The sequence below is a fragment of the Saccoglossus kowalevskii genome, chromosome 11 (assembly GCF_978046115.1).
Source record: "Saccoglossus kowalevskii chromosome 11, keSacKowa6.1, whole genome shotgun sequence".
Taxonomy (NCBI): domain Eukaryota; kingdom Metazoa; phylum Hemichordata; class Enteropneusta; family Harrimaniidae; genus Saccoglossus; species Saccoglossus kowalevskii.
This window is the reverse complement of record NC_140651.1, coordinates 9,853,801-9,872,732: the sequence shown is the minus strand read 5'-3', so window position 1 is coordinate 9,872,732 and position 18,932 is coordinate 9,853,801. Positions and strand designations below refer to the sequence as shown.

The window sequence follows — 18,932 nt, the reverse complement described above, 5'->3', positions numbered from 1 at the left end:
GGGACCGCATTAATTCAAAGTTCGATAGCGTTCACGTATTTGAGTTGTGATCATGCTTTATGCAAACCATCTTATAGGGTATACAGAAGAGGGATTATTTCAAGTGGGTTTTATAGAGTGGTGTCACTCGTCACTGTATTTCAACTGTTTATTTTAGCTATGATGCAATGCAAGAAGTGAGAATAAGGGCTGGTCCTGTAAAAAAAAAATGTGCAAAATATTTTTGCTTCACTTCAGTTATTGATCCCTGTAGGATTTTTTCAGCGCCATTTTAGTTTTCCAATTCTGCTATCGTTCCCCTTCAGAGTTCGTAATCGTCAATCCCTAATGGACATTAATTCCATTGTGGGTGGTAGATTCTTTTTTAAATATACTGTGAAATACTTTATTTTATCTGGAATTCATTTTCGGTGAAAACACTTTTTGGGTGTTTTGTGTGGATTCATTCCTTCAGCGAAAATAGCGAAAATAAAGTATTTTACAGTAATACGTGTATGTTTAATGCGTTGTTTGTGTCAATCCAATATAATAAAACGAGTGAAAAATGTATCCAATAATATTTAGTATTAGGGACTCAGTTTGTTTTTGTTGCAATATAAAAGCGCATGTACTCAATATCACGGGTGTTCTTTGTTATGATTTTTCCATCAAGAACCATCGTCACCGGAACATGAACATTCGTTGTGAACTGAAAGTGCGCGCTTAGGGTAAATGTCCTGTAATTAGCAAAAGTTGTTATGGTAGTTTTTCTATGACTTTTCTCTTGATTTTTTAATATCGTCTGTGTTCATATTCATATTATAAATGACTGCAGATGTAACAGTTTAGTAGTAGTTTGGTTTATTTCCACTGTAGTGATAATTTATCAATGAGTTTCCTTACAATAACTGTTGACCTGTAACGGGCTTTGTTTGAAAGTTCTAAAATTGATTTAATTTTGAACGCGATGAATATTTTAAATAATATCTACACGGTTATCCCTTTTATCTGAATTTTGTGGATTTTGTTTCATAACGCGAGAAACAGATTTCTCTGAAATCCTACAAAATGTAGTGTCGATGATTTTTGCGAAACTTTGTTTTGAAATTCACGGATGCAATAAAATCCTGAAATCATAAAAGATTATAGAAATGAAAATTAAACGGTTTAATTTAACAAATCAACACCTGGGTTTTCCAGCCATTCAATCAATCAATACTTGAACTAGGCCAATCAACACGGTTAAGGGACAATTGAAAACAAAGTAAACATTAAAGTTCAACTAATGGCGGCGTTGTTTGAAGCGTTACGTGACCTGTGCGTGACCTTTTTTTACCCGCGAAAGATAGCATCTCGGCGTATGTGGTGATTCAATCTTCAAGGTTTTAAGACTTCATCTTATAGCTACGAACCATGGGGGTTTTCAGATATGTTGTGTATGCGCTTGGCGTTTTGTTCATCGTTGCGGGCGGTTCAAAATTGTGTCCAGCCGGAGTAATGCACGAAGAAATGGTGAGAAAAATAATTGTTTTCACTTCTTGTTGTGCAAAACACAACAATATTATGATGTGATATTATGTGGTCCGTGTTGTAGGTGAATTGTTTTCAACAACAACACAACACTAGCCTTAAAATAGTACAGTATTTATAAAACTAATTATTAAAATACGATAGAAAACGCAAATTGCTGGGAGCTGTATCACTGTTCAGTGTATGCTGCACAAAGCCAGATGTTTTTTGATTATATGCTTTGGGTCTGCGTTGACCTTTAGGTTCCACAATGTAAATTATTTTGTATTTCCTGGGACGTAATTCTCACTGATAATTCCCACTTCACAAAGAGCAAAATGAGAGAAAAATAAAATTACATGCAAGATGTTGCAGGGAAAATGTTGACACATTTAAAAAATATGTTCAGACAAGAAACTATGAAAAAAAAATTGCACTGGTCATATTATAACAGATAGAAATCAATATAATCACTATATCTTTACAAATTAGCGACAGTGTTTTAAAGTGCAGCATTGTTGGCAATTTAATTTGACATTCACCCATTTTGTCTTCTTTCCATTGCTATGTGCTACACGCACTATTATTGGATGCAGGATTTGATCCCGAAATATAAGCAGGGAAGATTAAATCTTCAACAGATTCTTGTATCCATACAGCACAAGATCTGAATTCAGTTAAATAAAAAATATGTTGTGTTTTTGGTAACCCCACATTGCCTAGATTTTGTATTAAGCACTAGGGGATTTATGAACAGATATTGTGAAAACATATGTCAACATGAACTGCTGTTGTGGCTTCAAAAAACCAATAACAATTAATTTTCATCTATTTTCAGACAAAAGCATTTGTTCGTTTCTCAACTGTATTTCCACTACTTCGCTTTGATATAAAACCGGAACCGGCAATGTACCAGTTTGTCGTCGGTATTGTTGAAACAGTTGGAGGTTTGATACTACTGGTTGGACCTCTGAGACTCAAGAAGTTCACTGCCTTATTATTGATCGTCATCATGGCTGGAGCTACATTTACCCTGCAACAGCTTCATGAGCCGCCGGCACAAATAGCTTTCCCTGTGGTCATTGGACTGACACTGATTGGAATTTTATGTCAGTGTGAAGTCAAAAGCAAGGAAGACTAGATATGCTGTCAACTCCATGTATAAACTGTAAACCATTTCATTTTCAATGCTAGAAATTTTTGTAATTTAACGGTAAACATTTAATGACATTTTTGGAAAATCACTAATCTCGCTGCTACAAAGTTTTGTGATTTTCACTGACTGGTCGAATTCAAGAGTATTTGTCACTCATTAAATTAAACTGGTTAACAGTGTACAGTACTGTACTTAACCTATGAATTGTTAGGGTATGAAATGCCCAGTTTATGTGAGCAAATTTTTGGGGTGAAAAATCTCACAAAACAACCGAATCATGTACGAAATATGAGTTACCAATAGTTTCATAGTTGTCACTAATTATTGGCGGTTTTCAGGTAATCACAGTTTGTTTTTTTCAAAAATAATAATTCATACAGAAGGGTTTTTCTAGAAAAAAACTGCAAGAGGGAGCACTGCAATTCAGCGACGCCACCAAGTGGGGAAATAGAATTCTCCCTATTAGGGTACATGTCGTTTTTGATAATTCAAAGTTAAATTGGAGCATTCTATGGCTTCCTTGGGGCCAAAATTACTATCAGACAGATCACAGTTGAAGACTGCCCACATGTGATCCCTGGTTTAATAATCATAATTTTATGGTTGCCAGAGGATCTGATCTGCTCCCCAGGGTAAGGGGGCTCATGGCCATGGCATTAGGGCGCTGCACTCCTGTTCTCTTGTTTAAAAAAATCCCTGAATACAAGTATGTGTGAAATTCAAGGGGGGTCATCAATAAGTACCAGGATGTGTGACCTTCAGGGATGTCACCAATAATCAAATTGCAGTTGACGATGTTTCTTAAATTGCTCATTGAACTAAGTTGCATACCTCTAGTACTATTTTCATTCAAACTCATTTTCGAACTAAAAAAAAAAACTAGGAAGGCATGTAAACAGTTGGTTACACTGCCACACAATGCTTCATTTATATAAATGTTAGCATTATGGCTTGAAATACTTTACAAAAGATTGTAAAAAAACAGGACTTCAAACTTAAAATATGTGTACCGTATTTGCTCTATTAGAACCCACATACTTACTGATTCATTAAAATATTACTTATTTTGACCATAGAAACACAACTATACCTGAAACATAACTTGTCCTGAATGTCTGATTATCTGTTGAATAATTACTTAAGACTACGATTACCTAACTGACATAAGTGCATGCGTTACTAATAGAGCAAATATGGTGATCAAATTTCACATTTAATTTCTATAAGTTTTATGGTATTGCACTACTTGGGTATGTGATTTACATAGGATTCTGTTTTTGCTAGTGATGATATGCACGTTTATTTCTCATTTTGTATCTTACTTTTAGTTTCACATATAACACAAATTTGTTACCATTTTGGAACTGACAGTAACACAGTGAATATGTAAAATTTAGCATAGAACACATTATCTAAATGACAAAACCGTGAATTTAAAACCCACTGAATATGCCTGAGATGGTAAATCAGTGAAATTTAAACCCAGTGAAAATTAGTCATTTTACAGTAATTCTAATGTGTGTAACTAGTACTGTAAAATCTGTATCCCTGCATCCCTAATAGAAGCTGTACCCATTTATTTTGAACAATTGAGAACCAAAAATTCATCATTTCTCATATGTGTAGATGCTCTAATAGAAGCAGCATGCTTTCTGTTGCATTGCACCATTTCAATAGAAATTGCGATGCAGATTTTACAGTACATGTATCTTAATTAGCTAACGCGAATTATCGGTAATTTAGTTAAAGCAGGGGAGTCGTCACCTGCGCATGCGTCAGATGGCCATAGCGTGTCATTGTTTACAAACTAGCGTCTACCCATGATCCTTTGTGTTTTTAACGTATGTTATCGTCGCTTGGGACTCAATTCTCGCGCATGCGCAGGTGATGATCCTCCCATTTAATAGGTCATTTTAACATCATGTATTTTATACTAATTCAAGTTGTAGCTAATTCAGCAAAAAATCTGTTTTTATTTATATATGTATATTATGATGTGGTTGTCCCTAAATTGGCTACATTAAAGCACTACAGTTGTTGTGGCGCATCTGATATGGGTCCCATGCAACATATATAACTGTAAACTGCTTTCCTTGTTGTCATGTAATTTGAGCTTTGCAATATGACATCTGTGACACTGATTCATTTTCTGATTATTGAGCAGAAGATCTATGCACCTAAAGGCTCATAGCAGAGCAGTGATATTTTGGAACATCGTGCTCCACATCTGACAAATCCTATATATTGGGAAGTAGTCTTTACTTGGAAATTGTATTGTATATGTATTCTAAATCTGATATTATATTTTACATGCTACCTTCAATACCCTGAAATCATTTTGACTGCACCATTCCCAGTCTTTGATAGACTGTAGCTTTAAATTTAAGTCAACAGCTGTTTATTTAATGTATGATTTCGAGTTTTTGTATCTTTTGTGCTTGTGGTGCTTAAGTTTCAGTGAAGATTACAGTGTAAATTTAATACTATGGTAGAAATGTGTTCTTTAATCTACACCATCTTGAATTGAACTGAATTGACTGGCCCTGGTGTAACATAAATTTGCATATCACATGTCTGTGTCATGTGCTTCTGAACCAATGAGAATCAAGTCTCTAAGCTATGATATTTAATCTACCATTTACAGGTACTGGTCCAATTAACATAATAAAAGGGCACTATTCGGCTGACTTTCAGGGTGGTTGCTGTATTTTTTGGCAAAAATCATTGATGTACAATATTAGAAGAATCCTGTTTATGATAAAACTGAATCATGAACACTTTTTGTGTAAAATTTTGATGAAATGTGATGGTAAATGTAATCTTTAGATTAATCTAAAGAATTAAAGAATTTTTGTAAGGTATTTATAGTTATGGGAATAAACAATTTGTAATATATTATTGTGATTACTGATAAATTTATCATACATATCGATCAAAAAATCCCATTTTCAAGGCAAAAATTTACCTTATCGTAGTAATAGTATAGGAAAAATCTGTGCTTTTGGAAGGCACCAAAACTAACTCCTTGGAAATCTAGGCAATTGTCTTCAATGCCTCTGAAGTTTAAGCACTGCTTAAACGTACTGTATCACATTTGCTCTATTACAAGTACAGACATATGCAGTCAGCATTAGTGGTTCGAAGATACATAAGTGTATTTGAAATATTAAAAACTAAATTTGGCTTCTATTGGCTTTCTATAATACATAATAGCCATGTTTTGCCGAGTAATTTCATTCAAACTCGTTACGAAAAATTATTTACTTTATGCTACATCATTAACCTTTTCATCTCCAGACTTTCTCTCCCAAATGTTTCTGCATTTTTTTTCTTTTATTCCTTAAAATTTTTGGAAATGAACCTTAATTTTTGAGCCAGAGCCAAACGACAAAATTGGGTGAAAATATGACTTTTGTCCAAAAATACAAATTATGTAAGCATGTTTGCTACAATCAGTAATACAAATTAATACAAATCAAATTAATACAACAAACATGGTAGAACCTATACCAATCCTGTATCATTACTTCTTCTATAGAATTGATGGCTTTATGAATTCATCTTTTCTTTGCATATTAAACATTACATATTTCATAAAACTGTTTTTACAATTAAAAACTTATTTCGAAAACCATTCTTTTGAGGATTTATCTATAAATCCTAAAACTGGACAATTTGAAAACCATGGTATATATAGTTGTCTATAAAACGCAGAACCAGAACCAAATCTGTGGAGAAACTTTAATTAAAATGCAATGCTATACACAAATTAAATTTTTTCACAATTTTATTAAACTAATTAAATTGTAATTCTTTAAATTAACTGTATCATTATAACTTAAATTCCCCTCAAATATCTAAGTTTAATTTAATCTTTCTCTTGGATTAAAGTAAAGGGATACGTGACTATACTTTGTGCCCACATTTACTTTAATATTAGATTTGACAATGTTGCGTTATACAATTTTATTAAAGTTGATCTTTCCTGTCTATCCTTTTTGGGGACTTGTGTTTTTTTATATTAAGTTTTCTCTTTATATATTGCATTTTGGTCGCCTTACTACAATATTGAACACAAATTTGAAACATTAATAAAACAGTCATAAATAAATAATAAAAAAATAACAATGAAATATCATAATTTTTTTTTAAATAATTGAAAAAAAGAATTGAAGTTGATACCTTAACTGGATTTAAACCAGATTGGTGCAAAGACAGTTGAGCTATTAGAATTATAACATAAGTCATACCAATATTATCAGGACTTTAGCTACTCTTATTGTAATGCAATGTGACAAAAATGCATATCACATAGTTTGACGTCACTTATTGCCAGATTTGTTTTTTTCAATGTACACTCCACCTGAAAGTTGTTCAGAGCTTTCGAGTTTATATAATAATAATAATAATACTTTTAACGCAATAATTATTCGCTGGGTTTTAATTTCGCTAGTTTCCATATAAGTAAAATCCGCTAAATTAAATCCATGTGAACATGTAACATGACAATAAAACTCATTGTTTTCTTGACAAATTCGTGAAATTAAAACACAGTGAATATGCTCAGAACATCAAAATAGTGAAATTACATGTCAGTGAAAATAAATGATTTTGCAGTAAGTGATAGAACATTTAGACTGATGCCTAGCGTTGGTCTTAACTTGCAAAACTACTAAAAGAACAATAGTGTGTACACATGGTGAGAATATTTCCAAGTAGTCTAATTAATATTTATAGCGTTCCTCCAATCAAGCCTAGATGAATTTTAATATGTCCAAGGCTGGTGACAAATTTACGTACACCGGTAAAGAGTTCATATTATTCACAATTCCGAAGAAATGCATTCTGGGTACATGTTGTTTTTTGTTGTTGAACTTTTGAACCCAAAATGTTTTTTATGTGACATGCGTTTTCTGTGGTTTTATTTGTCATTACGAAAACTCGAAATTTGCTCGGAAAAAACATATTTTTTGGTGAATAATAATAATAATTACTTTTCTGAGAATTATTTGAAATATTAGCGCTTATTTGTTTCAAGTATGACACATGTAAACGAAATGAACTTATCATCTTGTTTGACTTTTTTCATGGCATTTCTATTATTTTGAATCAATAGTGAAATGAACAAGTATGTCATAGTTATAAATTATCCCGTGTTTATGTGTTAGATCGCTTCGTGTTTTGCCAATGTTGTAAGAATGTATTAATCTATAATTAGATGTAATGCCGTTTTGGTTAAAAAAAGTCATATTTTGATTAATATTTCTAGAGACGGTGAAAGTCGCTGTAAATCAAAACAGTCGTAAATGTAAGTACCACAAACATCATCAAAATCGTTATTGGGTTCTAAACAGGCGAGCAGATTTCATGTGTGAACACGTAATATAAGCCAAAAAAATAGCGTACGGAGAATCACTGTAACTACTAGTACTCGGCGTATCGTTACAAAGAGGACCGTTATCCTACCCAGACGTATTGTGTCATTATCTCGCGTTTCAAAAAAATGCTCATTATTAAGTCACATGTATATCAACTCCGTAATCAGCATAAATCACAATTATAAAAAAAATTCTACATGTTTTCCCATACATGACTTGTATAGCAATAACCAATCTCATATTTGCATAATCTTCAACAAATTCCAAAGACTTTAATTGAACAGTTATTAATTGATAATAGTTTATATTAGAATAATCTGCAAATGTACAACAAATAAGAACATTCTCAATGTTTTTGTGAAACCGTATCACATCTTCTTAAATTTAAAAATAGTGTTTTGCGTTTTATAGAAAAAAAAGTAATGAATGAGTGTGAATAGATAATCAAGGTACATTGTATGTTCACGATGACGGCTCCAGGAAGACGTCATGTGATGCACAGACTACTCAGACATTCAAATTACCAACTATACAGCGGTATGCGAGTAACGTACTTAAAGCGCGGTGGTCGTAGCGCAGCGCGTGCTCGAATTTCATGTAAATAAACAATGTATTTTACACGCGTTGTATACGTCGCTATGAGTCCCATACCGAACAGGACGCGGTGCGACGACTGCCGCCCTTTAAGTTCCGCGGCTAATTTCCCCATGCGCTTGAAACCCCCCAATAAGCGACTAGATCGTTTTTCCCCCCATCAAGGAAAAATACGTATTCCGTTATTATGTGGTTGTATTCTCATTATAACGAGATGGTTTTCATAATTCTAGAACATTTTGACCAAACGTTCCAAAATTAACCTCTATTTGTTTGTTATCATTGTTTTTCTTCGTTGTGTCTTTATTTGCTTGTTAAATTATGCATAAATTTAAAATAAAACAAAAAACATTTAAGCTTAAAATCTACAGTAAAACATAAAAAAATATAATTGTACTGTATATTTGTTACATTGTTACAAATTGTTGTTTATGATCATTGTACTTCAAATATTATTGGATATATCATTTGATAGCTTCTCGATAATTTCCCATATGTAGTGGCAGTAACCATCAGATGGCACAGTATGGTAAATAAAATAAAATCATACAAAATACAGCAGCTAAATCAACTAAACTATGATAAAGATAAAAAATAAATTAAGATGTTAAAAGATTAATAGGAAAAAAAATATTTAGGATTATCCCACTGTAGGGTTAATAGCTTTATTTTATTTGAAAACTTATGTGTATGAAGCATGTAGTATTTTAATGAATTTTTGGTCGTTGTTAATTCACAATTCTCCAAAGGCCGAAGTTTGTTATTTCTGTTAAAGTATGTTTCTATTTTCAAATGCGATCAAAACAATTTATATGTCCAAACAACACCGCACCTTGGCGAAATGAGGTGGACGGGTTAGGCACAATCGCGGAATGCGCATGCGTTCACCAGCAATATCATAACATCAATTCCACTTACACGATATTTTATTTAATTGAGCCAAAATTCGAAGTAATTTCGGATAAATCGAAGTTCTTGCAGTTATTAGTTTGCGTTTGGTTCATCTGTTTGATTCAAAACAATGCGCATCTATTTGCTGCGCACATCCATCTCATTTTGCTATATCCATGCGATGCATGGCTGTGTTGAGTGGGCGATGACTGAATATATATATACTGCCTATGGTGTGTGATTAGAGCTGTAATTAAAATTGGAACATTAAATTATAAGCATTCCAATTTAAAATATGAGTATTTAAATTTAACATATGAGAAAGCATGTTAAAATATTAGAATTTAAATTTAAAATATGAGAAATGAACATTAAACATTCATTACCATTCATTTTATTCTTATTTCAAAAGTTTGAACATGACAAATTTTAACATAATGCTTAGGTGGCACTCTTCTGAATATAATACGCAAATGACATCATGATTTAGATCCCCACTCACTAATCACATCTAGATGAAATTGACGACTAAAAAGATTATCACTCAGACCTTGGTGATCTCTTCTTCTATGGGAAGTATTAATCTGCAATGCATGGCCATTACCTTTCTGGTAGGCCCAGGGAGATTATTAGGCATTTTACAAAAATTTAAGGAATTTTTAGGCAAAAGAACTCTTCCAACTGGCTGCGAAGCCAAAAATCCACAATGATGCATGTGCAGTTCTGTTGACAGTGGCCTTTTAATATTTCATAGAAGCAACTATAATGAACAAAACTAATTTTTTGGATGCTGACAAAACTTGACAACACCAGTGTTTGGTTAAAACCATATTTTGTGTTCCCTAAATGCTTTCAGTTTGAAAGAAATAAGTTTTTTATGATAGGATAAAAATAAGAATGTTGTCCTCATTTTTTTCTTTCCAACCAGTTGCTAATATGACCTCAAAACTATACCCATTTTTTTTTTTGCAGAGTGAAAATTTTGGTGAATATGCCAAAGATTTCCTGTTAAAGCAGTACACAAGATGGAAACTTTACACTGGATGGAAACCCAAGTCTAAACTTTACATGAAGACTATAGGATGGTTTGAAGTGATATGTGGTGCAGTACTGGTATTTTTACCAAGCTCTAAACCTAAAAACCTTGCAAACTTGATACTACTAGGAATAATTACAGGAGAAATAACATCTTCATCTTTTAGATGTTGGCCGTTGATTAGTAGTTTATGGAAAATATGAAAATATATCAAAGACCTGCAATACGTGAATACATATTTCAAAGAAATATTTGCGAATTAATACTGTTTTGTTCATTTTTGGTTAAAAAGTGATGCAATTGATTTCTGAAATGTCAGGTGATCATATTGACATTGTCAGTATTTGGGATCTCTTAATAAATGTATTTGTTTTACAATCATAATTTATAATTTTAGCTCTACCATCACTGAAGATGACAGAGTAGAGTAAGTGCCTGTTGTTCATTCGCCATCCGCCAATCAACAATAACATGTTCTACTTCTACTTGAGAGTTATCAACCTAACTGATTTGATAAATGATACCAATAATTCTTTATTTTTTGTAATAATTTTGCCATATAGTTAGTTTAAAATTATATTTTTGACTTCTTCTTGAAAACCACCAACTCAAATACTTTCATAAATGACACTTGGGTACCATGGGATACCTCAGTCAGATTTGTAAATTTTCATGACAACATCATTAAATCTTTGTTTTTAGTGATGTTTTTTGGTAAGAAATAATATATTTTTTCCTGAAAACTACCCGGTTCATTGCTTTAATACTTGATATACCCTTGTGAAATTTGTTCATTTTGTGACAAAATCATCAATACTTTATTTATAGTGGATAGTTATGTCATTTTTTTTTGTAAAAAACTTCACCTTCTAGAAAACTACCAGGCTGATTGTTGTGATACTTGGGTGTACATGTACCTTTTTCAGATTTATTCATTTCGTGACAATATTATTATTTTCATTTTTTTGATAAATACATTTGTCATTTTCAGTACAAAATTATATTTTGATTATTACATGTGTATCACCACAGGACAGATCAAATCAAATCACTGTAGTGTTAAATCACATACTGCCAACCTTTTTTCATTGAGTTTTCAAGTTTATGGTCTACGAGTTGTACTAACAATGGTTGATTTTGGCAAAGGATGCATGTGTTTATTTTCAGAATTATTATTAGTCACTCTTGCAGCTTAAATTAATACAAATTACCAGTGTCTGTTGACGTCAACTATATAAATAGCAACATAATTAAAAGACAATGAATATGTAAAATATAATAATTTTGTTTTTCTTTACAAACTAGTGATTTTAAAACTTTATGAATCCGTCAAATCTAAAATTACACTCACTGAATATTTTTTTGTTTTACAGAATCTGACTTTTATTTTTTTTCCTACAGGTGCAATATACACCCACCATATTATAGGAGACCCTATCGCAAAGTCCACTGGTGCCATTATTTTCTGGCTATTACTGTTCACTAGGTTTATAATTGCTGTTAAATCCCAATACAAGGAATACAAGTTAAAGACGCAGTGACAGTGCCATGATGATACACATTGTCTTAGACAGTGGGTCACTTTAGAATCAGGTTGTGGATGGATGTAGTGGTTTTCACATCCAATGCTGTCATTCTTCATCGCCAGTGGTGGGTCAATCAGCATTGATTGATGCTGGTAATGGTGTGGAAATGTTAATGAATGCAATACTTCGGATATAGATCACACTCATTACAACGACTTACCTTGTTGTAGAATTTATTCAGGTGACATATTGGTGTAGATGGTGTTAACACCTTTATCATACAGTCAAATATGCTCACAAGACAACATATTAAGGTCATTATTGTGAAATATAGTACTACAAGTAGATATTAAATGGGAAGTCAATGCAAACAGTATTATGCTCCAGATGAAAGAGCTCCACAAATATAGGAGAATGCAATTTACAGTTTTTTAGCTTCTCTGTCGACAAAGTCGACACAGCGAAGCTGTTCATATTACTGATTGTCCGTTGTCGTCAACTTTACATTTTCAACTTCTTCTTCGAAACCGCAAGTCAGAATGTTTTCAAATTTGATATGCAAGTACAGGTACCTTGGATGGTTCTTTCTCAGATTTGTTCATTTCATGTCAAAATCTCTAATTCTCTATTTTTGGTGAATATTTTTGTCATTTTTGGTAAAAAGTTATATTTTCGACTTCTTGTTAATAACCACAAGTCCAATTGCTTTGATATTACCGGTATACATATAGGTACTACATGTGGACCTCTCTCAGATTTGTTCATTTTATGATGATATCTTCAATTCTCTAATTTTGGTGAATATTTTGGTCATTTTTGATAGAAAGTGATATTTTCGACTTCTTGTTAAAAACTGTAAGTCCGATTGCTTTGATACTATACATATTGTTCATTTTCTAATGATATCTTCAGTTCTTTAATTGAAATGTGCATTGCTAACAGCGGAGCTATGTAAGCCGACAGGCTGCTTGTTTATATCACTTTTCATTCTCTAGATATGCAACTTTTCATAAGTACATTTTTGTATTATGTAGTGCACCATCTAAATATATTATTGAAATGTATACATTTTCAATATCCCCTTTTTCATTTAAACAAGTTTTGTTTTCCATTGCATGAATTTTTTCAAAAATGAACCTGCTATACAAATATATCAATAAATACTGAAACAAATATGCTTTAAATAGATTTAGGGGTATTATATAAAGAAAATATGTTTTTTTTGCAATATATTGTGGAAACTTTGCACATTTTATTTAATTATTTTAATTTATTTAAATGAGTCTAGTTTTCAACCATCTTGGTGGCAAATTGTTTACAATCGTGTGTACAATTTATAAATAATTATGAATGCAATTACAATATCATATATGAAAAATGATATAATAAATTCTTGTCACCTCAGAAATTTAAATCCTGTTACAGGGAACAGAATAAGTAAGCAATTACATTTAATGGATTTATTGGATTAAATGTGTTTTGTTTATTTCTAATTTGTACATATTGTATTTTTAGTTAGTGTATTCAAAAGTCTGTAAATAAAACTTGTTCTTGTTAGACACAAGCATACAAATCTCTTCATTTTTTACTCCCTGTGTCTGTCTGTTCCACAGATATCTCAAGAACCGTTTTCATGTTGCACATCTCAAATAGCAGACAAATATTAGTTGCCAAGTTTCTCGGTTGAGAGGCAAATCTTAAATTTTGAATTAATTTTAATGCGTCTCCAAATACTCTCAGCACACGGGAGTTCTTTCTAAGCTTTCTTTGATTACAAAAGTTATGTGAGTTTCACAAATTCAAACTGAAATAACAGGTTGCTTTTGGTCAATAAAATTATTAAACCTTTTCATAATGCGCAGTATGATCGTTTAGCGAAAATAGCGAAGTATTTTACAGTATCTATATGCAAATCATGTTCTAGTCTTGCAAAACCAGCAACAAATCAGAACTAGTGTTAGAGGTCACTATTTAGAACAACAGAAGAAAAGAAGAAAAAAATCATGGGACACAGAGTATGTTGTCATACCAACCACTTATTCACAAGACTATCCCACAAGATGATGAATACAATATATGCTTTGTAGTGAGATACTGGTCGTATCGCTGTTGTTATGAACCATCAATCAAATGTTTGATAATTTCTATAGTATCTGTTCTTTGTCCATTTATGATTCAATGCGTTACTATGAAATTTGCTCAATTAGTAGCAAACTCTGCTTAAAGGGCAGTAGTCGTCGCACTGCTCATGTGCGACATTTGTGTTGATAAACATTGATTTTCCCACAATCCAATGCACTCTTCAAATGTAAATCACAAGTATGAGGTTTGACCTGGGTGCGACTCACACTAATTACCGCCGGTGACTCCTTTGATACCTTCCAATCCCATAGAAAACACATAATTAAAGCTTGGTAATGTCTCAGTGTACTCGTTGATCTGCTCAACAGTCAAAGCGGCCATATTTGTTTATATGAGACCCATATATCTTGTGGCACAGTGACTAATGCCTTTTAAGTGAGTGGCATGTGTCCATTGTCTAAATAACCAATATGTTTACGAAAAAGCATACAATTAATGTAATTTTTGGTTTGTATGCTAAAAAGAACTTATTCAGTTGATTAAAAACGAATGTGTGCGATTTTAGAAAGTTTCTACTCTGTTTTGCATTCAGTTCGACATAGTTAATCAAAAATTCTTCTAAATATCTACCAAATATTTGTGAGATTGCTAGGTATATTTCATGTAAGCTAGTGTGCATGTGAAAGTAATTCGATCAAGCATATCTAATGTGAATGGCAAATTGTTTATTTAAAAATCGACAATAAAACATTTTTCACCCAATCATGAAAGTACAATTCTATCTCTTAATGTATATAAAATGTAATCATTCAAACTGTAATTAAAAACATTGCATAGTTGCACTGTATACATGAAAAACATTTCTAATCAGAGTAATTTGAGATTTCTCATTTTTTATGATGGAGGATATATTAATAAATTGCCCCCCATCCAACTAAAATCTGAAACATCTGACTGACAAGTACATTGTATTAGAGAATATTGCCATGATTCACAGTATGCAAATTAGTCTTCACAGTAGCTGACATCTGTAGAAGTTTTTAGAAAGCCGAAACAAACTATGTTCCCAAACATGTCAATATGTAAGATTGCAGAAGGATTGCACACAATTATTCAAATTCCATAATTTGACTCATCAATATTTTCAACATTATTGCATTTTTCTATAATTTCTTTTTTAGACCAAATGAAATATATTACTAGAATAAGATTCAAAGTTTTTAAAAATGTGGAAATTTTTATATGTATTTATTTTGTGTATTGATAAGGGATACCGGTAAATATATTGCCACAATGACATGATTAAAAGGTGATTTTGAAATGACGTACTAGAAATTGGATTTTGACTTTGTTTATAAATTGCTGATATGGCTATAGAATTGCCAGTGAGTGAAGTAGGGAGGAGGAGGAGGGGGAGGGGGAGTGAGGGAACTCGAACATACAAAAGGTGCATATAATTCATACTGAAAAAGAGTTATTTAAATTTCACATTGCAATCAACGAACTTTAAAATTATCTTTTAATTAATATAAAATTATTTACAAACAGAACACTGTGAATATTCATTCTATTCATAGTGGCAAGGAGATGACAATTGAAAACTTCAGATTTGGAGAAGACCTATTAAATTTTGCTTTTCCTTCAATTATAGTTTTAAACTAAATTTTAATGGTCGACCAACAACAATTACAAATTTACACAATTATCTTACTCAGATAAAACCTCTCTGATCAGATCCTTCACTATGATTTGACCCTGGGAATTTCATTTACTATGATTTGACACTTAACATTTCACTAATAATTTGACTCTAAAAATGTCATTCACTATGATTTGACACTTGAACTTTCACTAATGATTTGACCTTTACTATGATTTAACCCATTTTTTATTGCCAGCTATTACATTGTGTAACATCATGGCACTCTATCGTGACTTTAACTTTCGTTCCTTGGGTTGGAATTTAACAGCAATTATAAACCTAGTGACCAGTAATAGCCAGAAAATAATGGCACCAGTGGACTTTGCGATAGGATCTCCTATAATATGGTGGGTGTAGATTGCACCTGTAGTAAATCAGATCATGTAAAACAATAATGTTAGTGTATTTGATGTTGCAGGCATATTCACTATTTTTTAAATTAACTGGTTAGTGGTAAAAACAATAGATCCAGCCTTAAACTTTACATATTCACTGTGGTTTAATCAAGCTGCGACAAATGAATAAATTAGCAATAAAGAAACCCACCAAATAATTTTGAGAAGAACAAAACTAACATAGACTAGCATTGTTAAATTAATTCATACATACAATACAGAACCAAGGTACTGACAATATTATAAGGTTATTACGAAAATACCTCAAAGTATGCACGAAGACAGTACAGCGGCAGTATCGACCGACGCGCAGCAGAGGTCGATGCGACAGCATACTGTCTGAGTGCATACTTTGAGGTATCTTCGTAATAACCTTATTATTATACTTCTTTTTCTACCAAGGATACATTATGGGAATGCCGAAATCAGCGAACTTCCTTGTATGGAGTCCGGTCAAACCCTTGTGGCAGCCATGTTTGTTTTTATTATTAGAAGACGCTTACGCGTGTAATCATTCAATATTTGGAAATAGCATTTCCTAATATGGTAGGATGAAAATACCCCGTAAAATACCGCAAAATTACGGCACGCTGTAACGTATGGCGTTACGGTGACAGATGTATAATAATAATATGATAAACTGACATGTTTAAAAGCGAATAATAGCATCATTTTTCAACCAAAAGTTAACCAAATAGTACTTGGCAGATATTATTATGTATATATATATTAATAATTTCCATAACTAATAATTCATTAATAAATCATCTAAAATATCAAGGATGTTGTCTCACCTGTAATTATTCCTAGTAGTATCAAGTTTGCAAGGTTTTTAAGTTTAGAGCTTGGTAAAAATACCAGTACTGCACCACATATCACTTCAAACCATCCAATAGTCTTCATGTAAAGTTTAGACTTGGGTTTCCATCCAGTGTACTGTCTCAACGGGAAATCTCTGGCATATTTACCAAAATCTTTTCTCTGCAAGAAAAAAAAATGAGTGGATCATAATGAATTATATAATTAGCATGAGCGGGAGTGCTGAACAACAATAACAACGTGCACTGAAAATGTGAAGGCTCATGGGTAGATGCTTGTTTGTAAACACAGACACTTTCAGCCGAATGTGCAAGTGATGACTCCCTAGCTTTAAAGGGTGATAATTAAATGATTATCCATGATCAAAATATTCATGGAATTATTACTTTGAGAAAGAAAAGTTTCATGTAACGTCAGTTCATGTATGTTAGTGATTACACAAATTGGTTAAAAACTAGTTAATTAATGAATTAGTTCTACAACAAGACATTACTCCCATGGTGCCTCTAGACATGTGGTACTCCCATGATGCACTTTAACATGGTGATTCTCTCATGATGCATCTCAACATGGTTGTACTCCCATGATGCATGTTAACATGGTGGCACTCCCATGATACATTTCAACATGGTTATACTCCCATGGTGCATCTGAAAATAATGCACCTCAACATAGCAGTACTCTCATGATGCATCTCAAAATGGTGGTACTCCCATGATGCATCTCATCAAGCTAATTCCTCTATGAAATATAAAAGAGATGCATCATAGGACTACCAAATAAATGTCGGGCTTCATTATTAATAAATAATGATGGTAGATAAATATCGCAAAGAATTATAAGATTAGGATGCAACAAATTGTGTTATGTGACTAAGATTATGCATGAATTTAAGAAGTCGCGCAAAAATGTGAAAAAGCAAGCATTTGCATTTCTAAAAATACTAATTCAATATTTCAAATTTCCGCCTAATGTTTATCATTTTGTTGAAAACGGTCTGTGATTTTTGCCGATGATGCAAACACGGCTTTGATTGACGGTGTTACCATGACCACAAAAATGAAAATTCATTGAACTCATTGAAAAAGGCGTGAACTTTGCGAATTTGCAGTATTGGGTCAGTATTGATCCTGCCGGTGAGACATACACTATTCTGTCAGGCGTTAGTGAGGTCTGATGCCATACGGTCTGAGAGGGCGCTACTCACGCCTACATGTCAGGATAATTTGATGTTTCCGTCAAAAAACTGTTAAAACAGTAGTTGAATACTACATGCTGTATGTATGCTGTTTATTCTAGTCCTGCGCTGGATTCTTTGCTGTGTTTTGCAGTTTTGAATCTAGGATGCTATATTGCTTAAAAAATGACTGTCAACACATATATAATGAGCGAATGAAATGCAATCTACTAGTAAAATCAACCTTGCTATTTCACGTGGGAATTTTAAAATTAGAATTTTGTTTGGGTCGACGGGGAGGGCGCTTTTCATAAAACGATGTACGACAGAATAACATTCGCCATTGAAAGTGCGTAAAATTCTATCACGATTCAACAATACTCACGAGTTCATCGTGTATCTGCTTATTAAGTGCAGGCGTGACCTTCAAGCTACCAGTGAAAACAAAAAAGATTCCTATAGCTATGGACAGTGCGATCAGCACATTGGACGCCATATTGCTCAGACAATTATCAACTCCTAAGTGAATGCACATTTTCTTAAAACTTAAATGATTCGACATAACGTTAGTAAAAAAATAGAATAACAATTTGAGAAAGATCCTTGCATTAACTATTTCGTAAATGAGAGCATACGCGTTGGTAAACAATTAAAGATAAAAAATTGAAGACATTTTTTAGTGGGAAGA

General features: G+C 32.6%; 2 protein-coding genes across 2 annotated transcripts; one reads left to right on the top strand and one right to left on the bottom strand.

The window, feature by feature from the left end:
- The first annotated feature begins 1,334 nt into the window (after positions 1-1,334).
- On the top strand, positions 1,335-2,823 carry LOC100373954 (transmembrane protein 35B-like). Its single transcript, XM_002732412.4, has 2 exons — positions 1,335-1,491; positions 2,327-2,823. The coding sequence occupies exons 1-2, from the start codon at positions 1,393-1,395 to the stop codon at positions 2,627-2,629; spliced, it is 402 nt and encodes a 133-aa protein (XP_002732458.1). The 5' UTR covers positions 1,335-1,392; the 3' UTR covers positions 2,630-2,823.
- Positions 2,824-14,856: 12,033 nt separating this feature from the next.
- Positions 14,857-18,763, bottom strand: LOC102806388 (putative acetylcholine receptor chaperone). Its single transcript, XM_006813608.3, has 3 exons — positions 18,630-18,763; positions 17,043-17,229; positions 14,857-16,217 (listed from the first exon to the last, which is right to left on the bottom strand). Exons 1-3 carry the CDS (start codon positions 18,738-18,740, stop codon positions 16,078-16,080), a joined length of 438 nt encoding a protein of 145 aa, XP_006813671.1. The 5' UTR covers positions 18,741-18,763; the 3' UTR covers positions 14,857-16,077.
- Between the last annotated feature and the right edge of the window lie 169 nt (positions 18,764-18,932).

What these genes read in the sequence shown, in the direction of transcription:
- LOC100373954 (XM_002732412.4), top strand. Translation starts at nt 1,393, where the DNA reads ATGGGGGTTTTCAGATATGTTGTGTATGCGCTTGGCGTTTTGTTCATC. An exon ending in GAGTAATGCACGAAGAAATG is followed by an intron (nt 1,492 to 2,326) that starts GTGAGAAAAATA and finishes ATCTATTTTCAG; the next exon opens with ACAAAAGCATTTGTTCGTTT.
- LOC102806388 (XM_006813608.3), bottom strand. Translation starts at nt 18,740, where the DNA reads ATGGCGTCCAATGTGCTGATCGCACTGTCCATAGCTATAGGAATCTTT. An exon ending in AGCAGATACACGATGAACTC is followed by an intron (nt 17,230 to 18,629) that starts GTGAGTATTGTT and finishes TTTTTCTTGCAG; the next exon opens with AGAAAAGATTTTGGTAAATA. An exon ending in ACTACTAGGAATAATTACAG is followed by an intron (nt 16,218 to 17,042) that starts GTGAGACAACAT and finishes GATTTACTACAG; the next exon opens with GTGCAATCTACACCCACCAT.